Source organism: Myxocyprinus asiaticus, chromosome 13 (assembly GCF_019703515.2).
Source record: "Myxocyprinus asiaticus isolate MX2 ecotype Aquarium Trade chromosome 13, UBuf_Myxa_2, whole genome shotgun sequence".
Lineage (NCBI taxonomy): Eukaryota > Metazoa > Chordata > Actinopteri > Cypriniformes > Catostomidae > Myxocyprinus > Myxocyprinus asiaticus.
The window spans coordinates 7,168,496-7,193,016 of NC_059356.1; the positions used below are offsets into that span (position 1 = coordinate 7,168,496).

At 38.6% G+C, this 24,521-nt stretch overlaps 1 protein-coding gene across 1 annotated transcript in view; it reads right to left on the minus strand.

Annotated features, from left to right (window-relative positions):
* The window catches only part of LOC127450325 (alpha-1,6-mannosylglycoprotein 6-beta-N-acetylglucosaminyltransferase B-like), a 292,577-nt gene that overhangs the window by 79,446 nt on the left and 188,610 nt on the right, over positions 1–24,521 (minus strand). The window contains exon 9 of the mRNA XM_051714336.1: positions 1,073–1,204. Coding sequence (XP_051570296.1) covers positions 1,073–1,204 — 132 coding nt within the window. The remainder of the gene's footprint in view (positions 1–1,072; positions 1,205–24,521) is intronic.

Here is a 24,521-nt window from a genome sequence, read left to right on the forward strand (position 1 = left end):
GTTGTATGGAAAAGCTGCATGGGGATTCTTCAAAAGGTTGTGCTCCCCGGAAAAAAGAAATAATAATATGTTTGGAATGACACGAGGGCATAATGACAGTAAGTAATGACATCATTTTCATTTTTGGGTGAACGATTCCTTTTAATACTGCATTGCAGCAAAAATAAATAAATAAATACATAAATAAATAAAATGAGGGGAAACTGTAAAGAATTCATTGGTCTTATTAGACAAATGACAAATCAGCCACATTCTGTTCCAGAGTGAAATTTAGAGACATATTTTACAAATGGCAAATGAAAAATGGCCTCTAATTGATTCTTCAATAATTATAATGCATTATGCATATGGCTGTCATAGTGTGAGGGGCAAGACGCAAATATTCCACATTATTCATGAGGCAAATTTCAGGATTATGGTTCTGTTGTGGTTGCAGTGTTGTATGTTAATCTTTGTTAATCTCTTCTAATTATTGAGATTACTGAATGAAGAGCAGCACTGCATGCAGCAGTTTGTAGAGTCACTGGAGACTCACAGTGAGATGATGCTCAGATGTTCAGGAGGGGTTTATGTTGGAACCAATGCTAAAAGCCAATCCATTATAAAGCATAAAACAGAGTAGACTTCATAAGAGCAAACAGCTTGGAATATTACTATAGCACAAAACAATCTGTTAAAGAATGACTAGCGAGTGAGAGTTTTTTTGTCAGTAATTTCATTGACATGATAATAATTGATATTAACATCGGTTTGCATAAAATCCTGTCTGTTAAAATGCTTGCATCTGGTGAGTTTTTTTATTTTTATTTTTATTTTTATTTATTTTTTTATATTTGCTTGGTTGTGCTTAAAGCTAATGCACATTTGTTTTAGGTCATTGAAACATGATGTTATAGTGCCTTGGAAGGCTGTCCGAAATGTGTTCAGGAGGTGCCTTCATTTGCAAATCGCTGCCTGAGAAGTCACTGAATGACTGGGCAGCTGGAACCTGGTTGGAGACACACCCAGATTCAAAAATAAATGAAGAGGAAAACCATTAGGAGCCAGAAGAAATCCTGACACTCAGACTAACCTGTGTTGTCTAAAGGAAAGGCCCATGTGCTGTTTCATCTGCTGCAGGCCATGGTAATCTGTATAGATAAGGTCATAAGGCAAAGGACCGATCAGAGGGCAACTTCCTCTTCCTGGAGGCACGCCAAGGGACCTAACAAGGGAAGAAAGAAGAACAGGTTTTATTACACTGAAGTATGTGTTTGGAGACAAAGAGGAGAGAAAGAGGAAAAGAAAGAACCCATGCCAAATGTTTGCCTCTTAGCATGAGGCTTCGGGGATGTATTTGGTCTAATTCAGCATCCACACACACAAGTACACACAAATTTGCGGGTTAATGTGAAGAGTGCACCTCCTCTTCTCTGCTGAAGATCATTGGTCGGTTGGGAGAGTTTTTCTTGGATCGTACACCAGAGTGACTGTCACTACCAAATCCAAAGCTGGAGTTTCTGAGCAGATGCTTCTGTAAAGAAAGTGCAAGACAACACAGATCTGCTGCTAAACTGCCTTATGATATCTCATTATGAATTCTGAGATGGTTTCAGTTGCCTACATCTCTCATCTAGAGGTAATGAGCAAAGGGGAATAAACACATTATGATCCCATGCAGGTTAGAGCTCCTTTCAAATTAATTTCTGAAAACCGAAGGTTTTCGATATTATTTCAATTTGAAATGTCAAGATGTGAAAGCATTTAACCATAAAACCCAGGGTTTAATAGGCATTACTGGAAATACCTTTTTGTCTAAACCAAGGCTCAATTTGTTAATGCACCTAGGGCATAGGTAAGGCATTATTTAGAGTCATTTTTCTATAGATGTTACCAAATTAGGTGGTCTCTTGCATAAACCACATTAGTTTCAAACTGACTGTCCAGTATTTGCAGTCAACATGAAATGTTCGCAATCAATTTTATTTATGTGTTCTGACATATTTCTGGGAGAAACAGAATATTAAATGAGAAGAATGTAGGGTGGGACTTGATTTTATTCATCAGGAATTGATTGGATTGTAAAAATACATTTGATGAATTTTATTATGTTCACAATACAATGTGACAAATGTTGTGTTTTGTGATTCTATAACACTAATCGTTGGAAAATGTAGCTCGTTACTGGAGAAGCAACACTATTGTGAATATACTGTAGCTGGGCTACTGTCACTCTACTGAAAAATGTTGTTAAGTTTTGTTAAAGGGATCGTTTACCTAAAAATGAAAATTCTCTCATCATTTACTCACCCTCCTGGCATCCCAAGTGTGTATGACTTTCTTTCTTCTTCATACGACAAATGAAGATTTTAGAAGAATATTTCACCTTTGTAGGTCCTTACAATGTGCATTTTTGAGCTTCAAAGTTCTGCTCACCATTCACTTGCATTGTATGGACCTGCAAAGTTGAGATATTCTTCTGAAAATCTTTATTTGTGTTCTGCAGAAGAAAGAAAGTCACGCACATCTGGGATGGAATGAGGGGGCGTAAATGATGAGAAAATTTTCCTTTTTGGGTGAACTATCCCTTTAAATGCTCCCCAACACTGCATACAAGAATGGAGCCAGGTGGTTAGAGGCGAGGTTAAAAAATAAGAGGGATTCGTGACATCAGAAAAAAAGGAAGTAGGTAGAGCGAGTTTTTTATATTTTGATGAAATATTGTGAAGACAAACTCTTTTTCTTTAAAACAGCATACACTGATGAATCATTCACAATTAAACAAGGAATGTGCATTATGAAAGTACAGTAAATAGCATCAATTTTGATTTCTTGTTCACTTTGTCCATGGAACAGGGATAACATGTGTCTTGCTTTTTATTTTATATACATAAAAACAACATAATATGTTCATAGATGAACAGAGATGAAGTGACGCACGTTTGTGTGTGTGTGTGTGTGTGTGTGTGTGTGTGTGTGTGTGTGTGCGCCTGTGTGTGAAGAACATCTTCGTCCCTCATCCCCTGTATCAGTGATGGATGCAGTACAGAAAAGAACAAAGAACAGTGTAGACAGCAGGAGCTAGTGAACACACACACACACAAACACACACCACACACACACACAAATGACATTTCAATGAACCATTTCAAAAACCCAATTCATCACCTAGTAGTGCTCCCAAAGTCCCTGCACGTCAAGGCAGTGATGGCACTTGTGTTTAATTGAGATACACTATTTGCCAAAAGTATTTGCTCACCTGCCTTTAGACGCATATGAACTTAAGTGACATCCCATTCTTAATCCATAGGGTTTAATATGACATCAGCCCACCCTTTGCAGCTATAACAGCTTCAACTCTTCTGGGAAGGCTTTCCACAAGGTTTAGGAGTGTGTTTATGGGAATTTTTGGCCATTCTTCCAGAAGCGCATTTGTGAGGTCAGACACTGATGTTGGACGAGAAGGCCTGGCTCACAGTCTTCGCTCAAATTCATCCCAAAGGTGCTCTATCGGGTTGAGGTCAGGACTCTGTGCAGGCCAGTCAAGTTCTTCCACACCAAACTCACTCATCCATGTCTTTATGGACCTTGCTTTGTGCACTGGTGTGCAGTCATGTTGGAACAGGAAGGGGCCATCCCCAAACTGTTCCCACAAAGTTGGGAGCATGGAATTGTCCAAAATCTCTTGGTATGCTGAAGCATTCAGAGTTCCTTTCACTGGAACTAAGGGGTCAAGCCCAGCTCCTGAAAAACAACCCCACACCATAATCCCCCCTCCACCAAACTTCACAGTTGGCACAATGTAGTCAGACAAGTACTGTTCTCCTGGCAACCGCCAAACCCAGACTCGTCCATCAGATTGCCAGATGGAGAAGCGTGATTCGTCACTCCAGAGAACGCGTCTCCACTGCTCTAGAGTCCAGTGGCGGCGTGCTTTACACCACTACATCCGACGCTTTGCATTGCACTTGGTGATGTATGGCTTGGATGCAGCTGCTCGGCCATGGAAACCCATTCCATGAAGCTCTCTACGCACTGTTCTTGAGCTAATCTGAAGGCCACATGAACTTTGGAGGTCTGTAGCGACTGACTCTGAGGAAAGTTGGCGACCTCTGCGCACTATGCACCTCAGCATCCGCTGACCCCGCTCTGTCATTTTACGTGGCCTACCACTTCGTGGCTGAGTTGCTGTCATTCCCAATCGCTTCTACTTTGTTATAATACCACTGACAGTTGGCTGTGGAATATTTAGTAGCGAGGAAATTTCACGACTGGACTTGTTGCACGGGTGGCATCCTATCACAGTACCACGCTGGAATTCACTGAGCTCCTGAGAGCGGCCCATTCTTTCACAAATGTTTGTAGAAGCAGTCTGCATGCCTAGGTGCTTCATTTTATACACCTGTGGCCATGGAAGTGATTGGAACACCTGAATTCAATTATTTGGATGGGTGAGCGAATACTTTTGGCAATATAGTGTATATGTGTTTTAAGTTTGATTGTGTCACTCTGGGCTCTATTTTCGTATCTGTAGTAGGTGCAACATTATGCACTACGTCCATGAACTACGTCTTATCCAATTTTGGTGAAAGCATGAAATCTAAGTGCAATTTTCCTGCCTGGGCAACGTGAAACTAGGCTTGAGAAGGAGTGACTGCGCTATCTGTGACCATATGCATGTAAACGGTGGGTATATATGGAAAAATATATGGGAGGTCCATGTAAATGAAGGGCCGCAAAGCTGAATTTGCTATTTTTGTGAAAAATAAGTAATTGCACTTAAGGCGTCTAATAACCACATCTATTCTCAGAACAAAGTCTGAATGCAGTCTGTGCATTTGCAGTTTTGAAATTCCACCAGCAGGTGCCATCAAAGTGCATGTTCAAATTTTACAATTACAATGGCATATAAAATGATGTCCCTGACAAATACAGTTAATACTAGCCATGGTGTTGTATGTCAGTAGATCAATATGATTAATTATACTTACATTATCTATAATTAAGAAGCTTAAATCCAATTATTCTAGATGGGATATTGCCTTTTCCATGCGTATATAAAGAGCAAGTCACAGAGGATTACCTGACTTTCAAGAAGGACGCAGTTACTGCACAAAATAACGTAGGACACAACTGGTCTACTAGCTACTTTTTGCTAGCTACCAATGTCTTATCTGTCTTTGGCTGTTTCTCTATGAGCGTTGTTTTGTGTTCATACATTCTTCTGGACTCGTTCAACGTCATCATTCATTGCCGAAGTTCAATTGCAATCCTCATGAATGCAAGTACCGAGAATGCATAAAATTACCTGGATGTGTTCTTGTAGGGCCTTGGCCTATTCAAAATGGCAGCAGAGACCGCATGGCCCTTTGTTCTATAATCAAAGGAGAGACATTGAACTCAGTTTCCCAGGATCCTTCACAAATTCACAACTAGATGCAAAGTCCCGCCCATGGACCCAGTCTCAAACGCCATTGGTCAAAAGTGGCCTACGACCGATGACGTCATCTTGTCAATAAAACCAGTGGACAGATGTTGTTCGGCCTCTCTGTGCTAAGCTCTGGCTGGCTGTTAAGGGACATCTGTACCGTGCACTTACTGAAGGAGTTTTCCCTTCGTTTTGGACTGAGAACAAAGAGACCACGTTTTTCTAACCTCACCATTTGGCCACGGTAGAGTAAGATTAACCTAGCTTTGTTCAAGTCTTATAGTATACTTATAACAACCGGTTCAGTTTCACTGTAAAGCAACAGTGAATTTATTTTGAAAAACAGAAAGGCGACCAGTTTCCCTTCTCCCTCTTTTTCATTCAACGTTGACTACCTTCTGCTTTCTTCTCCATCGCTGCATCCGAAGAATAAAGCAGAGACGCATCTTTTCGCTGAGGAGTGTAAGACAAGGGACTATCCAGACCGTTTCTCCTGACCGATCAATGCAACAGGAATTCCAACGGACAACCCTACTGAAATCACACAGGATTTCCCAAGTAAGGCTTGATATCTGGGCAGATTTAGTTTAGAAACTGTGACTTTTCTTGCGCAACTAAATCTTATATTTGATTCTAAATGCTGATGTTTTGAGTTTATTTATATGTTAAACTCTGCTCGCTGTTTGCTGTTTTGAGTTGGGAGATTTGTATTTAAATTTTTTGGGGGGTTAAGTTTGTTTTGTTGAGTGATCTGAACTAGTAATTCAGTCCCTCTGTTACGAGCGGTTACCCTCAATTAAATTGCATGCACTTTTCCTCTCTTTCTCGCTCTCATTCTCTCTCTCTCTCACTGATATTCACTGAGTGAGCGGCGCCACGGTTTCTGTTCGACTCAGGCTGGTGAACCAAATTCTCCCACCTGTTTCGTCAGTTCCTTTGTGTGTCTGCTCATTTCCACCCTCACGTGGTATCAGCTGCATTTTGGATCTAACCCTCCATTTTGAACCTGATCCTCCATTTTGATTCCTTTGTTAAAACATCTGGACACACACACACACACACACACACACACACACACACACACACACACACACACACACACACACACTCACACACACACACACACACTAGCATATAGCTCCACTGTTAGTTTAGGATTTCCTTGATATTTTTTTGGATTATATTCAGCTAGTATTGGCTGTGTTCATTACTGCTTGATTATAATAAATCTTGTTATATTATAATAAGTACTCCTGTTTGTTTTTGTTTGAATATTGTGTTGAAGCCAGCCTCTGCCATGTCAAAAACTCCCAAGTTACCTCAGAGTACTGTTATTTTATTGATGTTAGAAACTAATTGTAATTAGATTACTACTGGATTTGTATTGCAATAATTTAACTAGTTTCTCCCCTTTTTGATTATTTTGATTAACAATTAAGATACTCAACCTTCAGGGTAGATTTTGTTTTTATGAGACTCAATCAGTAACTTGCTATCATTTTTCTCTTGTCAAAGAGTGGTGCCCCGAGAATAGAATTTAATGAGTTAAATTCTATTATTTAATAATTCAATAATTAATAACAATTAATTATTGATTATTTCTGATAGTAAAACAGATTTAAACAACCAGTAGCACCTACATTCTTGATAAGGCCAAATATTGAGGATGCATTGGATGGTGACTTGTGGAAAGAACCCATTTCACTACGGCACTACGGTTACAGACTGTAAGCTCGCGAAAGGCCGACAGCTCATGAGAGTCCTCATACTCAATTAATATTTGTTATTTTGTTGGGCATGATTTTAATAAAGTAACAAACACATGAAGGAAACAGACTTTAATCTTTTAATGTGTCACTAGTCCGACAAAATCTCACTGATGTGATTATAATAATGCTGTCACTGGTGTGATAATGCCAGTAGTTCTCTCACTGACTACAAATGTGCTGTGACGGTAAATTGCGCAACAGAAAGATCACAATAGATGCTTTCTAATTCCTCCTGTCCTTCCAAGTTTGTTCTTCCCAAGTAGCTTGGCAAGACTGGTCTTCATGAGAATGCAAGTCCGTTCTCTGCATTATTTGCATTGAGAAATACCCTTTATTTATATTGCTTGTGCTTTGCATGCAGGATTTCGCCAACCTGCTTAATTAACACATAGACTTGGTGTATACTTGCATGAAAATAACAAAACTTCATGGCCATGCCCAGTGACTTTGTGTGTTTGGCATAACACTGTGCTTAAGATGTAGTCTTCAAACAGGGGCCTCTAAGTCAGATCCTCATTGTTTTTCTGCCAGATAAATGGATGAATCTTAAGAAAACTGTCAAGAACACGCCTTTGTCAAATTTCACCCTAAAATGAAATGAAAATATACAGTATAGATACGGATATACAGTTGTGCTCAAAAGTTTGCATACCCTGGCAGAAATTGTGACATTTTGGCATTGCTTTTGAAAATATGACTGATCATGCAAAAATGGATGCACTGAGCAGGCTAGATACTGAGCCATGGGGAGCAGAAAATAACTGTCAAAAGACCTGTGTAACAAGGTAATGGAACTTTATAAAGATGGAAAAGGAAATAAAAAGATATCCAAAGCCTTGAAAATGCCAGTCAGTACTGTTCAATCACTTATTAAGAAGTGGAAAATTCGGGGATCTCTTGATACCAAGCCAAGGTCTGGTAGACCAAGAAAGATTTCAGCCACAACTGCCAGAAGAAATGTTCGGGATACAAAGAAAACCCCACAGGTAACCTCAGGAGAAATACAGGCTGCTCTGGAAAAAGATGGTGTGGTTGTTTCAAGGAGCATAATACTTGTTGACCCCTCTCCAAACATAGCACTTACGGTTGTGACCATAAAGCTCTATTTTGGTCTCGTCACTCCAAATTACAGTGTGCCAGAAGCTGTGAAGTGTGTCAAGGTGTTGTCGGGCATATTGTAACTGGGCTTTTTTGTGACATTGGCTTCTTTCTGGCAACTCAACCATGCAGATAATTTTTGTTCAAGTATCGTCATATTGTGCTCCTTGAAACAACCACACCGTCTTTTTCCAGAGCAGCCTGTTTTTCTCCTGAGGTTACCTGTGGGTTTTTCTTTGTATCCTGAACAATTCTTCTGGCAGTTGTGACTGAAACCTTTCTTGGTCTACCTGACCTTGGCTTGGTATTAAGAGATCCCCGAATTTTCCACTTCTTAATGAAGAAAGTGATTGAACAATACTGACTGGCATCCATCTTTATAAAGTTCCATTACCTTGTTACACAGGTCTTTTGACAGTTCTTTTCTGCTCCCCATGGCTCAGTATCTAGCCTGCTCAGTGCATCCACGTGAGAGTTAACAAACTCATTCACTATTTATACACAGACACTAATTGCAATTTAAAAAGCCACAGGTGTGGAAAATTAAACTTTAATTGCCATTTAAACCTGTGTGTGTCACCTCGTGTGTCTGTAACAAGGCCAAACATTCAAGGGTATGTAAACTTTTGATCAGGGACATTTGGGTGATTTCTGTTACCATTATGATTTAAAAAGGAGCCAAACAACTATGTGATGATAAATGGCTTCATGTGATCACTATCCTTAAATAAAAGACAGTTTTTTGCATGATCAGTCATATTTTCAAAATCAATGCCAAAATTTCACAATTTCTGCCAGGGTATGCAAACTTTTGAGCACAACTGTATATACAGTGCATTCAGACCCCTTCTTTTTTCACATTTTGCTATGTTGCAGCCTTATGCTAAAATGTGTTAAATTGTTTTTTTTTTTCACATCAATCTACACTCCATACCCCATAATGACAAACAAAAACCAGATTTTTGATAACTTTGCAAATTTATTAAAAATAAAACACTGAAATATCACATTGACATAAGTATTCAGACCCTTAACTCAGTACCTAGTTGAAGCACCTTTGGAAGCCAGTACAGCCTCAAGTCTTTTTTGGTATGATGCGACAAGTTTTGCACACCTGGATTTGGGGATTTTCTGCCATTCTTCTCTTCAGATCCTCTCAAGCTCTGTCAGGTTGGATGGGAACCGTCGGTGGACAGCCATTTTCAGGTCTCTCTTGATGTTCAATTGGGTTCAAGTCCGGGCTCTGGCTGGGCCACTCAAGTACATTCACAGAGTTGTCCCTAAGCCACTCTTGCATTGTCTTGGCTGTGTGCTTAAGGTCATTGTCTTGTTGGAAGGTGAACCTTCAGTCCTGAGTGCTCTGGACCAAGTTTTCATTAAGGATATCTCTGTATTTTGCTGCGTTCAGCTTTCCTTCAACCCTGACCAGTCCCCCAGTCCCTGCCGCTGAAAAACACCCTCATAGCATGATGCTACCACCACCATGCTTCACCGTTGGGATGGTATTGCGCAGGTGATGAGCGGTGCCTGGTTTCCTCCAGACATGATGCTTGGAAATGAGGCCAAACAGTTCAATCTTTATTTCATCAGACCAGAGAATCATGTTTCTCACAGTCTGAGAGTCCTTTAGGTGCTTTTTTGCAAATTCCAAGCAGGCTTTCATGTGTCTTGCACTGAGGGAGAGGCTTCCATCTAGCCACTCTGCCATAAAGCCCAGATTTGTGGAGTGTTGCAGTGATGGTTGTCCTTCTGCAAGTTTTGCTGCATTCAGCTTTCCTTCAACCCTGACCAGTCCCCCAGTCCCTGCTGCTGAAAAACACCCCCACAGCATGATGCTACCACCACCATGCTTCACCGTTGGGATGGTATTGCGCGGGTGATGAGCGGTGCCTGGTTTCCTCCAGACATGATGCTTGGAAATGAGGCCAAACAGTTCAATCTTCATTTCATCAGATCAGAGAATCATGTTTCTCACTGTCTGAGAGTCCTTTAGGTGCTTTAATGCAAATTCCAAGCAGGCTTTCATGTGTCTTGCACTGAGGAGAGGCTTCCGTCTAGCCACTCTGACATAAAGCCCAGATATGTGGAGTATGCAGTGATGGTTGTCCTTCTGCAAGTTTCTCCCATCTCCACACATGATCTCTGGAGCTCAACCAGAGTGACCATTGGGTTCTTGGTCACCTCTCTTACCAAGGTCCTTCTACCCCGATTGCTCAGTTTGGCCGGGCAGCCAGCTCTAGGGAGGGTCCTGGTTTTTCCAAATTTCTTCCATTTAAGAATTATGGAGGCCACTGTGCTCTTGGGAACCTTCAGTGCAGCTGAAATTTATTTGTAGCCTTCCCCAAATCAGTGCCTTCGACACAATCCTGTCTCTGAGCTCTGCAGGCAGTTCCTTTGATCTCATGGCTTGGTTTTTACTCTGATATGCATTTTCAGCTTTGAAACCTTATATAGACAGGTGTGTGCCTTTCCAAATCATGTCCAATCACTTGAATTTGCCACAGGTGGACTCCAATCAAAGTGTAGAAAAATGTCAAAGATGATCCAGAAAAATGGGATGCATCTGAGCTAAATTTCAAGTGTCATAACAAAGGATCTGAATACTTATGTCAGAATCAGAATCTTATGTCAACGTGATGTTTTCTTTTTTCTTTTTAATAAATTTGCAAAGTTATCAAAAATCTGGTTTTTGCTTTGTCAATATGGGGTATGGAGTGCAGATTGATGTGAAAAAATAATAATTTAAAGCATTTTATCATAAGGCTGCAACATAACAAAATGTGAAAAAGATTAAGGGGTCTGATTACTTTATGAATACACTGTACAAGTTTACAAATATACAGGCTGTCACATATAAATATACACTACCGGTCAAAAGGTTTGAAACACTTGACCGAAATGTTTCTCATGATCTTAAAAATCTTTTGATCTGAAGGTGTATGCTTAAATGTTTGAAATTCGTTTTGTAGACAAACATATAATTGTGCCACCATATTAATTTATTTCATTATAAATCTAAAATTTAATTAAAAAAAAAAAAAAGTTTTTGAAATTGATGACTTGGACCAAATAATAAAGAAAAGCAGCCAATAAGTGCCCAGCATAAACTGTTTAAAAAGTATCCCAGGGTGATACCTCAAGAAGTTGGTTGAGAAAATGTCAAGAGTGCATTTCTGAAAAATCCAGGCAAAGGGTGAGTACTTTGAAGATGCTAAAATACAACACAGTTTTGATTTATTTTGGATTTTGTTTAGCCACAACATAATTCCCATAGTTCCATTTATGTTATTCCATAGTTTTAATGACTTTACTATTATTTTAAAATGTGAAGAAAAAAACATTATAATAAAGAATGAGTAAGTGTTTCAAAACTTTTGACCGGTAGTGTGTATATATATATATATATATATATATATATATATATATATATATATATATATATATGTATGTATGTTAATGAAACTAACCAGATGTTGCTGTCACTTTATCTGTACTTGAGCAGTCTGAGTGAAGAGCCAGAGCTCTTTGATGCCTCTAGTCTAGAACTGTCTTGAATGAGCCTTATGATTAATTCATCCAAAGCAATAGGTGTTCCCGGCCATAAGAGAAATGCTATAGCTGTAACATTCATCAAATCTGCTTTAGGATTAGTCAGCACTGACAATAATTACATCTCCTTCCTAGCACTCACTTACAGGCTGTCAAACAGAAAGCAAATGGCTCATTTAAATGAATGGCTTTCATCCAAACTTTGTTTGCATTTACATATTTCTGTAGTCTTGAGTGAGGAAATGCTATATCTTTATTTACCATTGAATGTAAAGGTATAGGAGTATCACTGTGATATTTTCATTCACACTTTGAGCAGTCATAACCAACAAAACTAGATGTTAACATGTCCTTTACATTACATGTGAGTGATGCTTTCCCATCCAAAATGTGCTGCCTCAGTCCTAGGGTGTTGTGAGTGGTTGCAGGGTGTTGCTTAATATAACATATATTAAATACTTATAAACATGTTCTCTACTATCGGATATCAGCTTTTCAACAACACCTACATTCAGCTTCTAGTCCACTCAGAGACCGAAATATTCAACGAAACAGTGTATGGGATCTCAAAAATAGACTGAATGCCTATGACTGAGCGCATGGCAAGTGCTCAGCTGCATTAGAGCACCACCTGCATTTCAGATCTACATACTGTGATGGAAGATGCTGCCATCAAATGGAATGAACTAACACTTTTTGATGGGAAAGGGAGCAAACAGAAAAAAGAGCCTTAATCATAGGCTTTCAAAAACAGAATAAAAAAAAAATCAATAATCATATCTTAAACCTATACAATATTATTTATGAATTCTTGCAATCTGTATTATTATTATTATTGGATTTTTTTAAGATTATTTTATTTTTAATTTTTATTTTATAAAATTGTTCTGTAAAATGGGATCAATATTTTGAAATTAGTCCCCAGTATATGTGCAAGTTAAGCTTTTTAATCTGGGTGTGAAAAATTGCAGGCGGCAACCACAATATGCAGCAGAGTTTAAGGGGTTAAGCCACCACAATGTTTATTTGTCCTGTGACAGGTAGTTTCAATGTGAGTTTGAAATATGTTGCTGTGAGTGACATAAAGATCTGCACTGTTTGTTTCAAATATGTCAGGAAACACAATTAAATTACCCCATTTTCAGAGACAGAAGTATATTTTTTAATATAAATATTGCATAATACAGTTTTATGGCCAATAATTCACTAACTAGTGGCAAAATGTAATTTTGGACCTTTGGTCCATGACTACTTAATAATTGCAAAATATATCCCAGCTGGTGTGTTTCTGAGGCTAAAATATATATATATATATATATATATATATATATATATATATACAGGTGCATCTCAATAAATTAGAATGTCGTGGAAAAGTTCATTTATTTCAGTAATTCAACTCAAATTGTGAAACTCGTGTATTAAATAAATTCAATGCACACAGACTGAAGTAGTTTAAGTCTTTGGTTCTTTTAATTGTGATGATTTTGGCTCACATTTAACAAAAACCCACCAATTCACTATCTCAAAAAATTAGAATATGGTGACATGCCAATCAGCTAATCAACTCAAAACACCTGCAAAGGTTTCCTGAGCCTTCAAAATGGTCTCTCAGTTTGGTTCACTAGGCTACACAATCATGGGGAAGACTGCTGATCTGACAGTTGTCCAGAAGACAATCATTGACACCCTTCACAAGGAGGGTAAGCCACAAACATTCATTGCCAAATAAGTTGGCTGTTCACAGAGTGCTGTATCCAAGCATGTTAAAAGGAAGTTGAGTGGAAGGAAAAAGTGTGGAAGAAAAAGATGCACAACCAACCGAGAGAACCGCAGCCTTATGATTGTCAAGCAAAATCGATTCAAGAATTTGGGTGAACTTCACAAGGAATGGACTGAGGCTGGGGTCAAGGCATCAAGAGCCACCACACACAGACGTGTCAAGGAATTTGGCTACAGTTGTCGTATTCCTCTTGTTAAGCCACTCCTGAACCACAGACAACGTCAGAGGTGTCTTACCTGGGCTAAAGAGAAGAAGAACTGGACTGTTGCCCAGTGTTCCAAAGTCCTCTTTTCAGATGAAAGCAAGTTTTGTATTTCATTTGGAAACCAAGGTCCTAGAGTCTGGAGGAAGGGTAGAGAAGCTCATAGCCCAAGTTGCTTGAAGTCCAGTGTTAAGTTTCCACAGTCTGTGATGATTTGGGGTGCAATGTCATCTGCTGGTGTTGGTCCATTGTGTTCTTTGAAAACCAAAGTCACTGCACTCGTTTACCAAGAAATGTTGGAGCACTTCATGCTTCCTTCTGCTGACCAGCTTTTTAAAGATGCTGATTTCATTTTCCAGCAGGATTTGGCACCTGCCCACACTGCCAAAAGCACCAAAAGTTGGTTAAATGACCATAGTGTTGGTGTGCTTGACTGGCCAGCAAACTCACCAGACCTGAACCCCATAGAGAATCTATGGGGTATTGTCAAGAGGACAATGAGAAACAAGAGACCAAAAAATGCAGATAAGCTGAAGGCCACTGTCTAAGAAACCTGGGCTTCCACACCACCTCAGCAGTGCCACAAATTGATCACCTCCTTGCCACGCCGAATTGAGGCAGTAATTAAAGCAAAAGGAGCCCCTACCAAGTATTGAGTACATATACAGTAAATTAACATACTTTCCAGAAGGCCAACAATTCACTAAAAATGTTTTTTTTATTGGCCTTATGATGTATTCTAATTTTTTGAGATAGTGAATTGGTGGGTTTTTGTTAAATGTGAGCCAAAATCATCACAATTAAAAGAACCAAAGACTTAAACTACTTCAGTCTGTGTGCATTGAATTTATTTAATACATGAGTTTCACAATTTGAGTTGAATTACTGAAATAAATGAACTTTTCCACGACATTCTAATTTATTGAGATGCACCTGTATATATATATATATATATATATATATATAATATATATATTTTCCCCACTTAATGCTGTCACAGTCCTCTGTGGTGTCTTTGTGAGCTGGGAACTGGGAGTATCTCTCTCTCTCAAAAGAGAAATGACTTTGAGCCAAGTGAGAACTGTATTTCTATGGGTCACTGGAGCTCAGCGAATGTGACAACTGACAAGCACACAAGCTGTCACGGTGTGCAGCGCACAGAAACATAACACTAAAATATCACATTGTTGCACCATGTACAACTAATGTACAAAAGATGATATTACACTGCAATGAAAAACTAAACTCTACTTAATGCTGCTCACATGCACACATAGGAAAGAAACATCACAAATAAGATCTCTTTTAAATCTCAAATGTTTCTCCCTCAGAAATGTTATTAAATGGAGAGCAAATGGAGAAGTCTCCTGCTACTGAGATGTTTCTCCTGAGATAAGACCGCATTAATCTCACATGTCTCCTCTAGTTTCAGAAGGGATCTCAACAATGAGTCAAATTGTGTTAAGATTTGACAAGATCCCAAAATCTGCAATCAAAAGTCATAGATTTCAATAAGAACGTATAGAATTTCCCTAAAACGAAATTATCTGAACTATGCCATCCACATTAAATCTATCAAAGTAACAGCTAATGATGGACTATTGAATAATTGAAAAGTAATGCACACAGAAGTGATAATTACTACTTGAGTTTGCACTAATTTTCAATAATAAAATGGTCCAGAGTCATTTATTCTGCTTCTCTTTCAACCAAAGCACTAATTGTAAATGAAATTATTATATGGTAGATCATAGTTTGGATGTGCTCTGTTTGATTGAAACCTGGCTTAAACTAGATGAATATAGTAGTTTAAATGAATCTGCTCCCCCAGGATATTGTTATAAACATGAGCCTCGTCTGAAGGGTCGAGGAGGTGTTGCTACAATTTACAAGTTTTTGGTGTTACTCAGAGGACAGGATATAAGTTTAAGAATTTTGAACTAATAATACTTATTGTGACACCGTCAGATATAAATAAAAAATCTCTGTCATCTTTTGCCCTTGCTACAGTATATAGATCACCCGGGCTTACTCAGATTTCCTTGGTGAATTAGCACATTTTCTATCAGATCTTGTAGTTACTGTAGATAGAGCTTTAATTGTTGGTGACTTCAACATTCACATAGATAGTGAAAATGACACATTGGGATTAGAATTTATTGATATTCTCAACTATCTTGGAGTCAGACAAAATGTGAAAGGACCAACTCATTGCCATAATCATACGCTAGATTTAATTCTGTCATATGGAGTTGATGTTGATACTATAGAAATTCTGCCACAGAGCAATAACATCTCAGATCATTACCTCATCTCTTGTTTGCTGCGATCTGCTAATGTCACTTTATCTACACCACGCCACTTCATGAAATAATCAGAAATTATGAAATTATGCAATCAACTGTCACAGCACCTCAGAAAACAGTGTCTCATAATTTTCTTCATGAGCAACTTCAGTCCTTCACTGTTATAGGTCATGAAGAGCTATCATTTCATGAAGATCAAAAAATCAAAAGCCACAACATGTACTGTATGTTAGATCCAATACCAACTAAGCTCTTAAAAGAGGTATTCCCTGTAATCTCAGAACGTCTTCTTAATATTATTAACTCCTTGCTAAATTCAGCTGACTCGATACATGTGTTAATGGACTATGATAATGGCCTACTCGGACAACACATTGTTTCCTAGAGCTGGCAGAAAATACTCAAAATGGACACAAGTAGCGTATCTATCAACCACAAATAATATAATATTGAGCAGCAGCCGTCGGAGTTACATTGGAGTGATGTCACCTCCCCTCTTCGAATGATTGGCTAGAGGAGGAGCTGTCGATCATGAACTAATGGACCAATAGGGATGCAAAACGCCCCCTGATTTACATGAAACTCTACTCACAAGTTTTGGAAAACCAAGTGCAGTACTTGGAAACAAAAGCAAAGTAAAATACAGCGTAAGTGTACAATAACATGAAAATATGAGCAAAATTGTCAGCGAGCACAAAAAACAGTAATATAACCAAGGAAAACATGATTTTGTTTGCAATTCTGATGACTTTGCTTTAATTTTTCTGTTGTTTTTTTGCAGCATATTTTAAATGTGTTTATATATTTTTGATTCATGCTTGTTCTTTTTTTATCTGCGCTAATTATTTTATCTGCGTTTTTTATTTATTTTTGCGCTTATTTAATTTATCTGCACTTATTATTTTTTGATTCATGCTTATTATTTTGATTCACGCTTATTATTTTTGGATCCGTGACTGCAATACATTTGACAGGATTTTGATCCCATAGAACTGGCCCCCACAGTGAGCCTGGTTTCTTCCAAGGTTAATTTTCTCCATTAACCAGCATCTTATATAGTTTTGTGTTCCTTGCCATAGTCGCTGTCAGGGATTCCCTGTGTTTGCATTGACTTTTATGTTGAAATTCTTGTTTAGTTCCCCTGTTCCTGTTTCCTGTTAGTTTTGTAGTCCTTTGTAGATTCTTTTCATGATTGGTTTTCCCCTGATTGTTTCCCCAGGTGTTCCTCGTTCCCTTGTTTTCCCTTGTGTATTTAAGCCCTTGTTTTCCACTGGTTTTTTTTGTCAGTCTTCACTTGTATTACACTGTGGTCAATGCTTTGTTCCCTGTGTTTTGTTTCGTTTCGTTATGTTTGGATTACCTGGTTTACCTTTGTTTTATTAAAAAGCTGCATTTAGATCCTCATTCCATAGTTAATAATATCACCGTAGCCTCTGGGCTATCGCTTCATGTCATCAACCCACAACTTTGACGGGTGAATCTTGACATTTGAGACATAGTTACTTAAATTAAACATAACTGAGAACTCCATCTGAGCAAAACTATTTTCCTCCAGGCAAACACACACACACAACAATAAAACAAGTCTTTGCTGAGCAAATGTCCTCATGCAGTTCAAATCAGATACACCCAGCTGTTCTGGATCTGCCTGTTTGTGGCAGTATTTAATTTCTGCTTTAACCTAAGGGGGGATGGATGTCATGTCAACTTGCCAAACAGTAGCTACGTGGCAAAATCTATAAGCCAGCCTGCTTTTCCATGGATAACGAACCGAACCATTACAAAAGCTTTACTTATAAAGTGGATAATCCTAGCCTCAGACAGCATGCCTACAGTCGTTCAGTGACCGTTTGATGCATATTGCACAAACAACTGGCAAGCACTGATCAAAAATCTGCAGTTCAGTCTAAATTGGCTTGTTTTTATTATCTACATAATGTGTGGTACACTGTCTGTCCAATTTAGACAGAAAGCAACTGAAGAAATGATGTGTGTAGACTTTATTATCAAAAATTTTGCTTGTGAAAATGTAGTTTACCTGCAACAAAGTTGCTCAAACAAATCTTATTTGAAAAGTATCTTTCAAACATCTGGGCCAATAAACTAGCAAATCCAGAAATTAGATCTTCCCCAGTGTAGTCTTTGTATCAACCCTGTATATTTTAAACACAACTTTGTTTCGAGGCAGACTGGTGCATGTTGCACCTTGACTTATGGAAGTTGAATAAAGCCAGTCAATCAGATTAGAACTGGCGATTTCAGACAGCTCTTGCCAGTTTTGTTAGCATTATGCATCAGACAGTTGGTGAATGGATTGTGGGCATGTTGATATTAAACTCCCAAATTTCTTTCTTCCTCATAGCCTATTAAAAATCATCAGACAGCAGCAATTAATATGCCCCCTTTCCATACCCTCAATTATTATCTCAGTTGTATATAAAAACGCAGTCACTTTCACATCAGGTGTGTCTCACATCTGTGATTCTCAGTGTCTCTATCCTCTCCAGTGGCCACAATATTTGGGTTGGGCTATCACAGAAGTGGACCCATTAAAAATTAAAATACCCACATTTCTTTCCATTCATTTCAAGCTTCACTGCTTCAAAATGGTTCTTCTGCTGCCAGCTGAGCCCAATTATAAATAAACTCAAAAGCTGTTGCAACTCCTAACTATTAAACTCAGCGAAAAATCAGCACTAGTGAAGGGATGCCACACTCTCTTGCCTTTAGGAGTTTAGAAAGTTACAACTCTTTCCGAAATGCAAGGAGAACCACTCTTACCCCTGGTGCATGTTACTTTCTTTACAACAACTCTTTGTTCCTCATTCATGAAACCAGAGCCAAACGAAATTCAGTGTAAATTGTTTGTAAAAGCATTCTTATGCAAATTGTTGAATTTGAATGCTACAATTTGCATAAGAATTCTACAATTTTGATTGAAACAATTTACATAAGAATGCAACAATTTTCAGTGCATTCATTTTTGAAGGAATGCCAAGAATTTAAATGCAACAATTTAAAAATGCAACAACTTACATTAGAATAGTTTTTAAAACCATTCTAACAGAAATGATCAAATATAAGAATGCTGTGATGATGAACATTCTTAAATGCATCACTTTGTGTAAGACTGCAGTCATTTATGGAATAATTGTTTGCAAAACCTTTCTTATGGAAATGGTTGCACTGAACACAACGATTTATATAAGACTTTTACAATTTTAAATGTGACAATTTATGTAAGACTGCAACAGTTTACATAAGAATTGTTCGTAAGACTTTTTAATGGAACTTGCTACATTAAATACAACAATTTAGATAAAAATGCCACAAATTTGAATCTGACAATTTAAAAATGCATCAATTTGCATTTTAAAAACAAAACAAAAACATTATTATGAAAATGGTGGTATTCATTGAATGCAACAATTTATGAAGATTGCTACAAATTTTGATGCAACAGAAAATCATTCTTCTCATGTTCCTCAAGGCCCTTTGTGTGCATAAAAAAATGTAGCCTAACTTCTGATACCGCAGTACAGGATGTTATGAGCCTATCACAGCAGGTTTTTAATACATCTCAAATGTGTGTGTGTGTGTGTGTGTGTGTGTGTGTGTGTGTGTGTTTAACAAAAACAACAAATTATGCAGATTAGAAGAGAATGTAAGAATAGATGGACAGTTGTGATGGGTAATAATCAAGAGAAGTGCTGGTGTGTCACACAGTGTGAATGAATATGCGGTAATAGCAGAGGACAAGGCTGTATTTATCAGACTGTGGCTTCATTAACTCAACACTGCTAAAGGCTTTAATTGGATGTATGCAAATTTCAATCTGAATTTGTAGAGCAATCAAAGGGTTTAAATTTGCAGTTAAGCATTAAGTGTGAGCAGTGGTAAAAATTGGTTCAGCATATACAACACACACACACACACACACACACACACACAGGAATAGAATTTCATAATGAATTTACTGTTTCTGATTCATTTTCCACTTAATAATTCCAGTAGTAATTTTGAGAAAGTAGGAACAGACAATTAAGAAAACGGTTATTATTGCATACTGCACTCAGTATGTTAAATTACATTTTAGACTTTAACAGAACAGTTAAAGTTTCACACAAAAACCTGTATGAAGAAAAGAAAATGTTTTAATAGCACATTTTAATGCGGAATACAGATGGCATGCATTTATGCATAATGGATGCATTTTTGAATATCCAGATTTTCAATCCAGAATCGTTAATGGAACTGAATGTCAAAATGTATTCTGTTCCAGTATTTTTAAATAATTAAACCTGATTTTGAATAAGACCATTCAAAACTATTTTATTACCAGTTCTCGATTCTCTCTCTCTCTCTCTCCCTCCCTCTCTCTCTCTCCCTCCCTCCCTCCCTCTCTCTCTCTCTCTGTGTGTGTGTGTGTGTGTGTGTGTGTGTTCATGCACATGTGCATGACAGTGACCAGTGACAACAAGTGCAAGAAGTGTGTGAAAAGCACTCAACCACTTACTAAAGCTATGTTTCAAAGCACATTTTTAACATCAGCTTCTAGGGTGTGCTGCATGGCTCAGTGTTAGGCCCCTTAATCTTTTTTAGATGCATTTGTGGGATCAGATGCACACTGAGAGAACGATTGGTTAAACTGAATGCAGAATCACATTTACAGGATGCAGATCATGCCCTTGGTTTACACTTCAGAGTACACAGCCCTTACAGGCAGTACAGACTGTACAGAAAAAGTACTACTTTGTTTACTACTTGATGAGGTCTATTTTTGATATTAACATTTTATTGATTCACAAAACAGGATTGAAGAAACAGAACATACACACACACACACACAGAATCAAATTATATATCCCTCCCCCTGAACACCCCTAAGAGACACTTGAGGAAACACTTAAGAATAGATAAAAAAAAATAAAATCAAACATTTAAAACTACAAATCGCCCTCCACTGCCCCTCCCCGAGAACCCTCCAAAAAGACCGAATAGTTGCCCCATTTTTATTAAACACCAACATGCTACCTAGCCTTCTATGTGACATTCCCTCAAATGCCGCCACCCTGCCCATCTCTGTGTGCCACTCTTGAAACGAGGGCGCTCCAGCCAACCTCCATCCCCTAAGAATAATTTGTCTGCCAATCATAACACTGGCTAGGACCCAATTTGTCATGTATTTATCCCCAATATTAATGACCTCCCCATCACCTAAAATACAGAGTCAGGGGCTAAATTAAATTTGAGTTCCCAGTACATCACACATAAAACTCTGAACCCTCAACCAAAATTCTTGGATCTTAACACACCACCAATAAACATGGGTTATGTCTCCATCTTCTAATTGGCATCGCCAACAGGTGGGCATGTCTTTAAGACCAAGTCTATACAATCTAGAGGGGGTCCAATAGAATCAATGTAAAATCTTAAATTGCATAAGGCGCACTCTTGCATCTCTAGATGTAGACTTGATGTTTTTTAGAATCCTAGCCCACACTCCCTCCACCAATACCAAGTTTAAATATTTCTCCCATAATCTCTTGAGAGAAGTTGAAGCTCCATCCCACAGACTCTGAATTAGCAGGGAGTAATACACTGATGCCTCATGACCTCCCACCACTACCCCTGGAAAATCATCCTCCTTTCTTATCGTGGCTGCTAATGGTTCCAGGGCAAGACAGAACAATAATGGGGAAAGAGGGCAACCCTTCCGGCTGCCCCTATCCAGAGTAAAATAATCTGAAATTAATCCATTTGTTTGTACCGCCGCTACCGGGTGTCTATAAAGTAACTTAATCCAACCAATAAAAGTATTCCTGAACCCAAACATTTCCAAAATCTTAAAAAGATAATCCCATTCTACCATATCAAATGCCTTTTCGGCGTCAAGTGAGATGGCAGTGACCGGAGTCTGATCATTCACCACTGACCGTATTGATGAAACGCCTAATGTTATCAGAAGAGCTACGGCCCAGAATAAACCCCACCTGATCTTTATGTATAAGAGATGTCATAACTTAATCGGTTGGCCACATTTTTGACAATATTTTAACATCTAGCTGGTTCAGGGAAATTGGATGGTAACTCCTACACTCGCTTGGATCTTTTTAAGAATCAGACTGATCCGGGCTTGCGTCATGGTTGGTGGAAGCTTTCCAATCTTTAATGATTCCGTATAAACTTCTAGCAAAAGTGGAGCCAATTCTGTAGCATAAGATCTAAAAATCTCAGCAGCAAAGCCAGCTGGCCCTGGAGACTTTAATTACCTTGCCAAGCTCCTCCCAAATTTTCTCAGAATCAAGAGAATGTTTTTGCTCAGCTGTCAGTTTAGGAAGTTCTAATGGTTCCACAAAGTTTCTAATATCCTCATCAGTAGATGAAGACATGGAACTATATAGATCAAGATAGAATTCTTTATAAGCATTATTAATATAAATGGCTGAGGTACATATTTCACCACCAGCAGATTTCACTTAGGGAATGGTAGAAAAAGACTCTCTGTGTTTTATATATCTAGCCAGAAGTTTTCCTGCCTTGTCCCCCGACTCAAAGTATGACTGTCTTGCCCTGAATAGACAAAACTCCATGTTCCGTGACAAAATAGTATTATATCTGTATTTCAATCAAGTTAATTCTCTGAGATCATCAGATGACATTCGGCGCTTCAGCTCTGCCTCGGCACTTTTAATAATCCCTTCCAACTCCACGAGTTCTCGTGCTTTGGTGAATGAGGCATACTATATGATCCAGCCCCTAAGAACCACCTTAAGTGCCTCCCAAGCCATGCCCACAGAGGATACTGAGGACCAGTTGGTTTTCATATAAACATTGATTGCAGCCTTTAACATTTGTTGGAATTCAGGATTTTGCAAAAGGGATACATTACATTGACTCCATTGTGAAAAAGGCCCAGCAGAGGTTGTACTTCCTTCGCCAGCTGAGGAAATTCAACCTGCCACAGGCGCTGCTGATACAGTTCTACTCAGCAGTCATTGAGTCTGTCCTCTGCACTTCAATAACTGTCTGGTTTGGTTCAGCTACGAAATCAGACATCAGAAGACTACAAAGGACAGTTCAGACTGCTGAGAGGATTATTGGTTGCTGCCCTCCCTTCAAGAACTAAACACTTCCAGAGTGAGGAAAAAGGCTGGTGGTGGCGTAGTGGACTAAAGCACTGAACTGGTAAGCAAAAGGTTGTTGGTTCAATCCCCACAGCCACCACCATTGTGTCCTTGAGCAAGGCACTTAACTCCAGGTTGCTCCAGGGGGATTGTCCCTGTGATAAGGGCACTGTAAGTTGCTTTGGATAAAAGTGTCTGCCAAATGCATAAATGTAAATATCTGTAAGACCAAGATATTTACACATCCTGTGAAGCTTCAGTGTTGCTCTAGGGGGCTTACACACTTTTGCTTCACTATGATCAAGGACTGAGTCCATCAAAAGATTAAAGTCTCCTCCCAATATTATATCATGAGGGGTGCCAGCAGCTTGCTACATCCCTTTGAGATCTATAAAAAAGCCCTGATCATCAACGTTAGGTGCATAAATATTAGCCAGAATAAGACTTTGCCCCTGAATTTCTGCTAAAACAATAATGACTCTTCCTAATGTATCTTTAATCTGTTTGAGACATTTGAATTGTAGATTCTTACTTATCAGTGTAATGTATCTCCTGCTCTTACTTGAGCCAGCACTAAAGAAAACATGTCCACCCCATATCTTCCCAAATTTTTCAGCTTCCTGCGGGGAAAGATGTGTTTCTTGAAGGAACACTCTATCATATTTCTTACGCTTAAGAAGAGAAATAACCTTCCTTCTTTTTATGGGGTGCCCCAACCCATTCACATTCCATGTGTAGAGAGACAATCCACTCATATTAAAATCTGACATTTTGACATATTAGAAAAAAATAGATTGTGTGTCAAAAACAAAATTATAAAGACCACATTCCAACATTAGTGCAACAATCAAACCCCAAACTTCACCCCGAACCAAACAAAAAGAAAAAAATAAAGATGTGCTCATTAACCCTGCACACGACAGCGGCAACTGGCGTCCATCCCTCTAAACTCAAACAGTCTATGTACGCCTACGAGAGCCCCCACAACAATTTTGCTGTCGGATTGCTCAAGTCTGGTGTTTCTATACAAATTTTGTGAGACAGAATTACATAACAAAAGATAATCTCTAAAACAAACTCCAGCCAATAGACAGAATAAAACACAAAGAATGTCCTGGTTACTTTCATATCCTCCGTTCCCTGATGGAGGGAACGAGACGTTGTGTCGATGTAGTGACACTATGGGTCACTCTTGGGAGCCCAAAACACCTCTGCTTTTTTTAAGGCCAATGAGAATTGGCGAGTGGAATTTGCATGCCATTCCCCCGGACATACGGGTA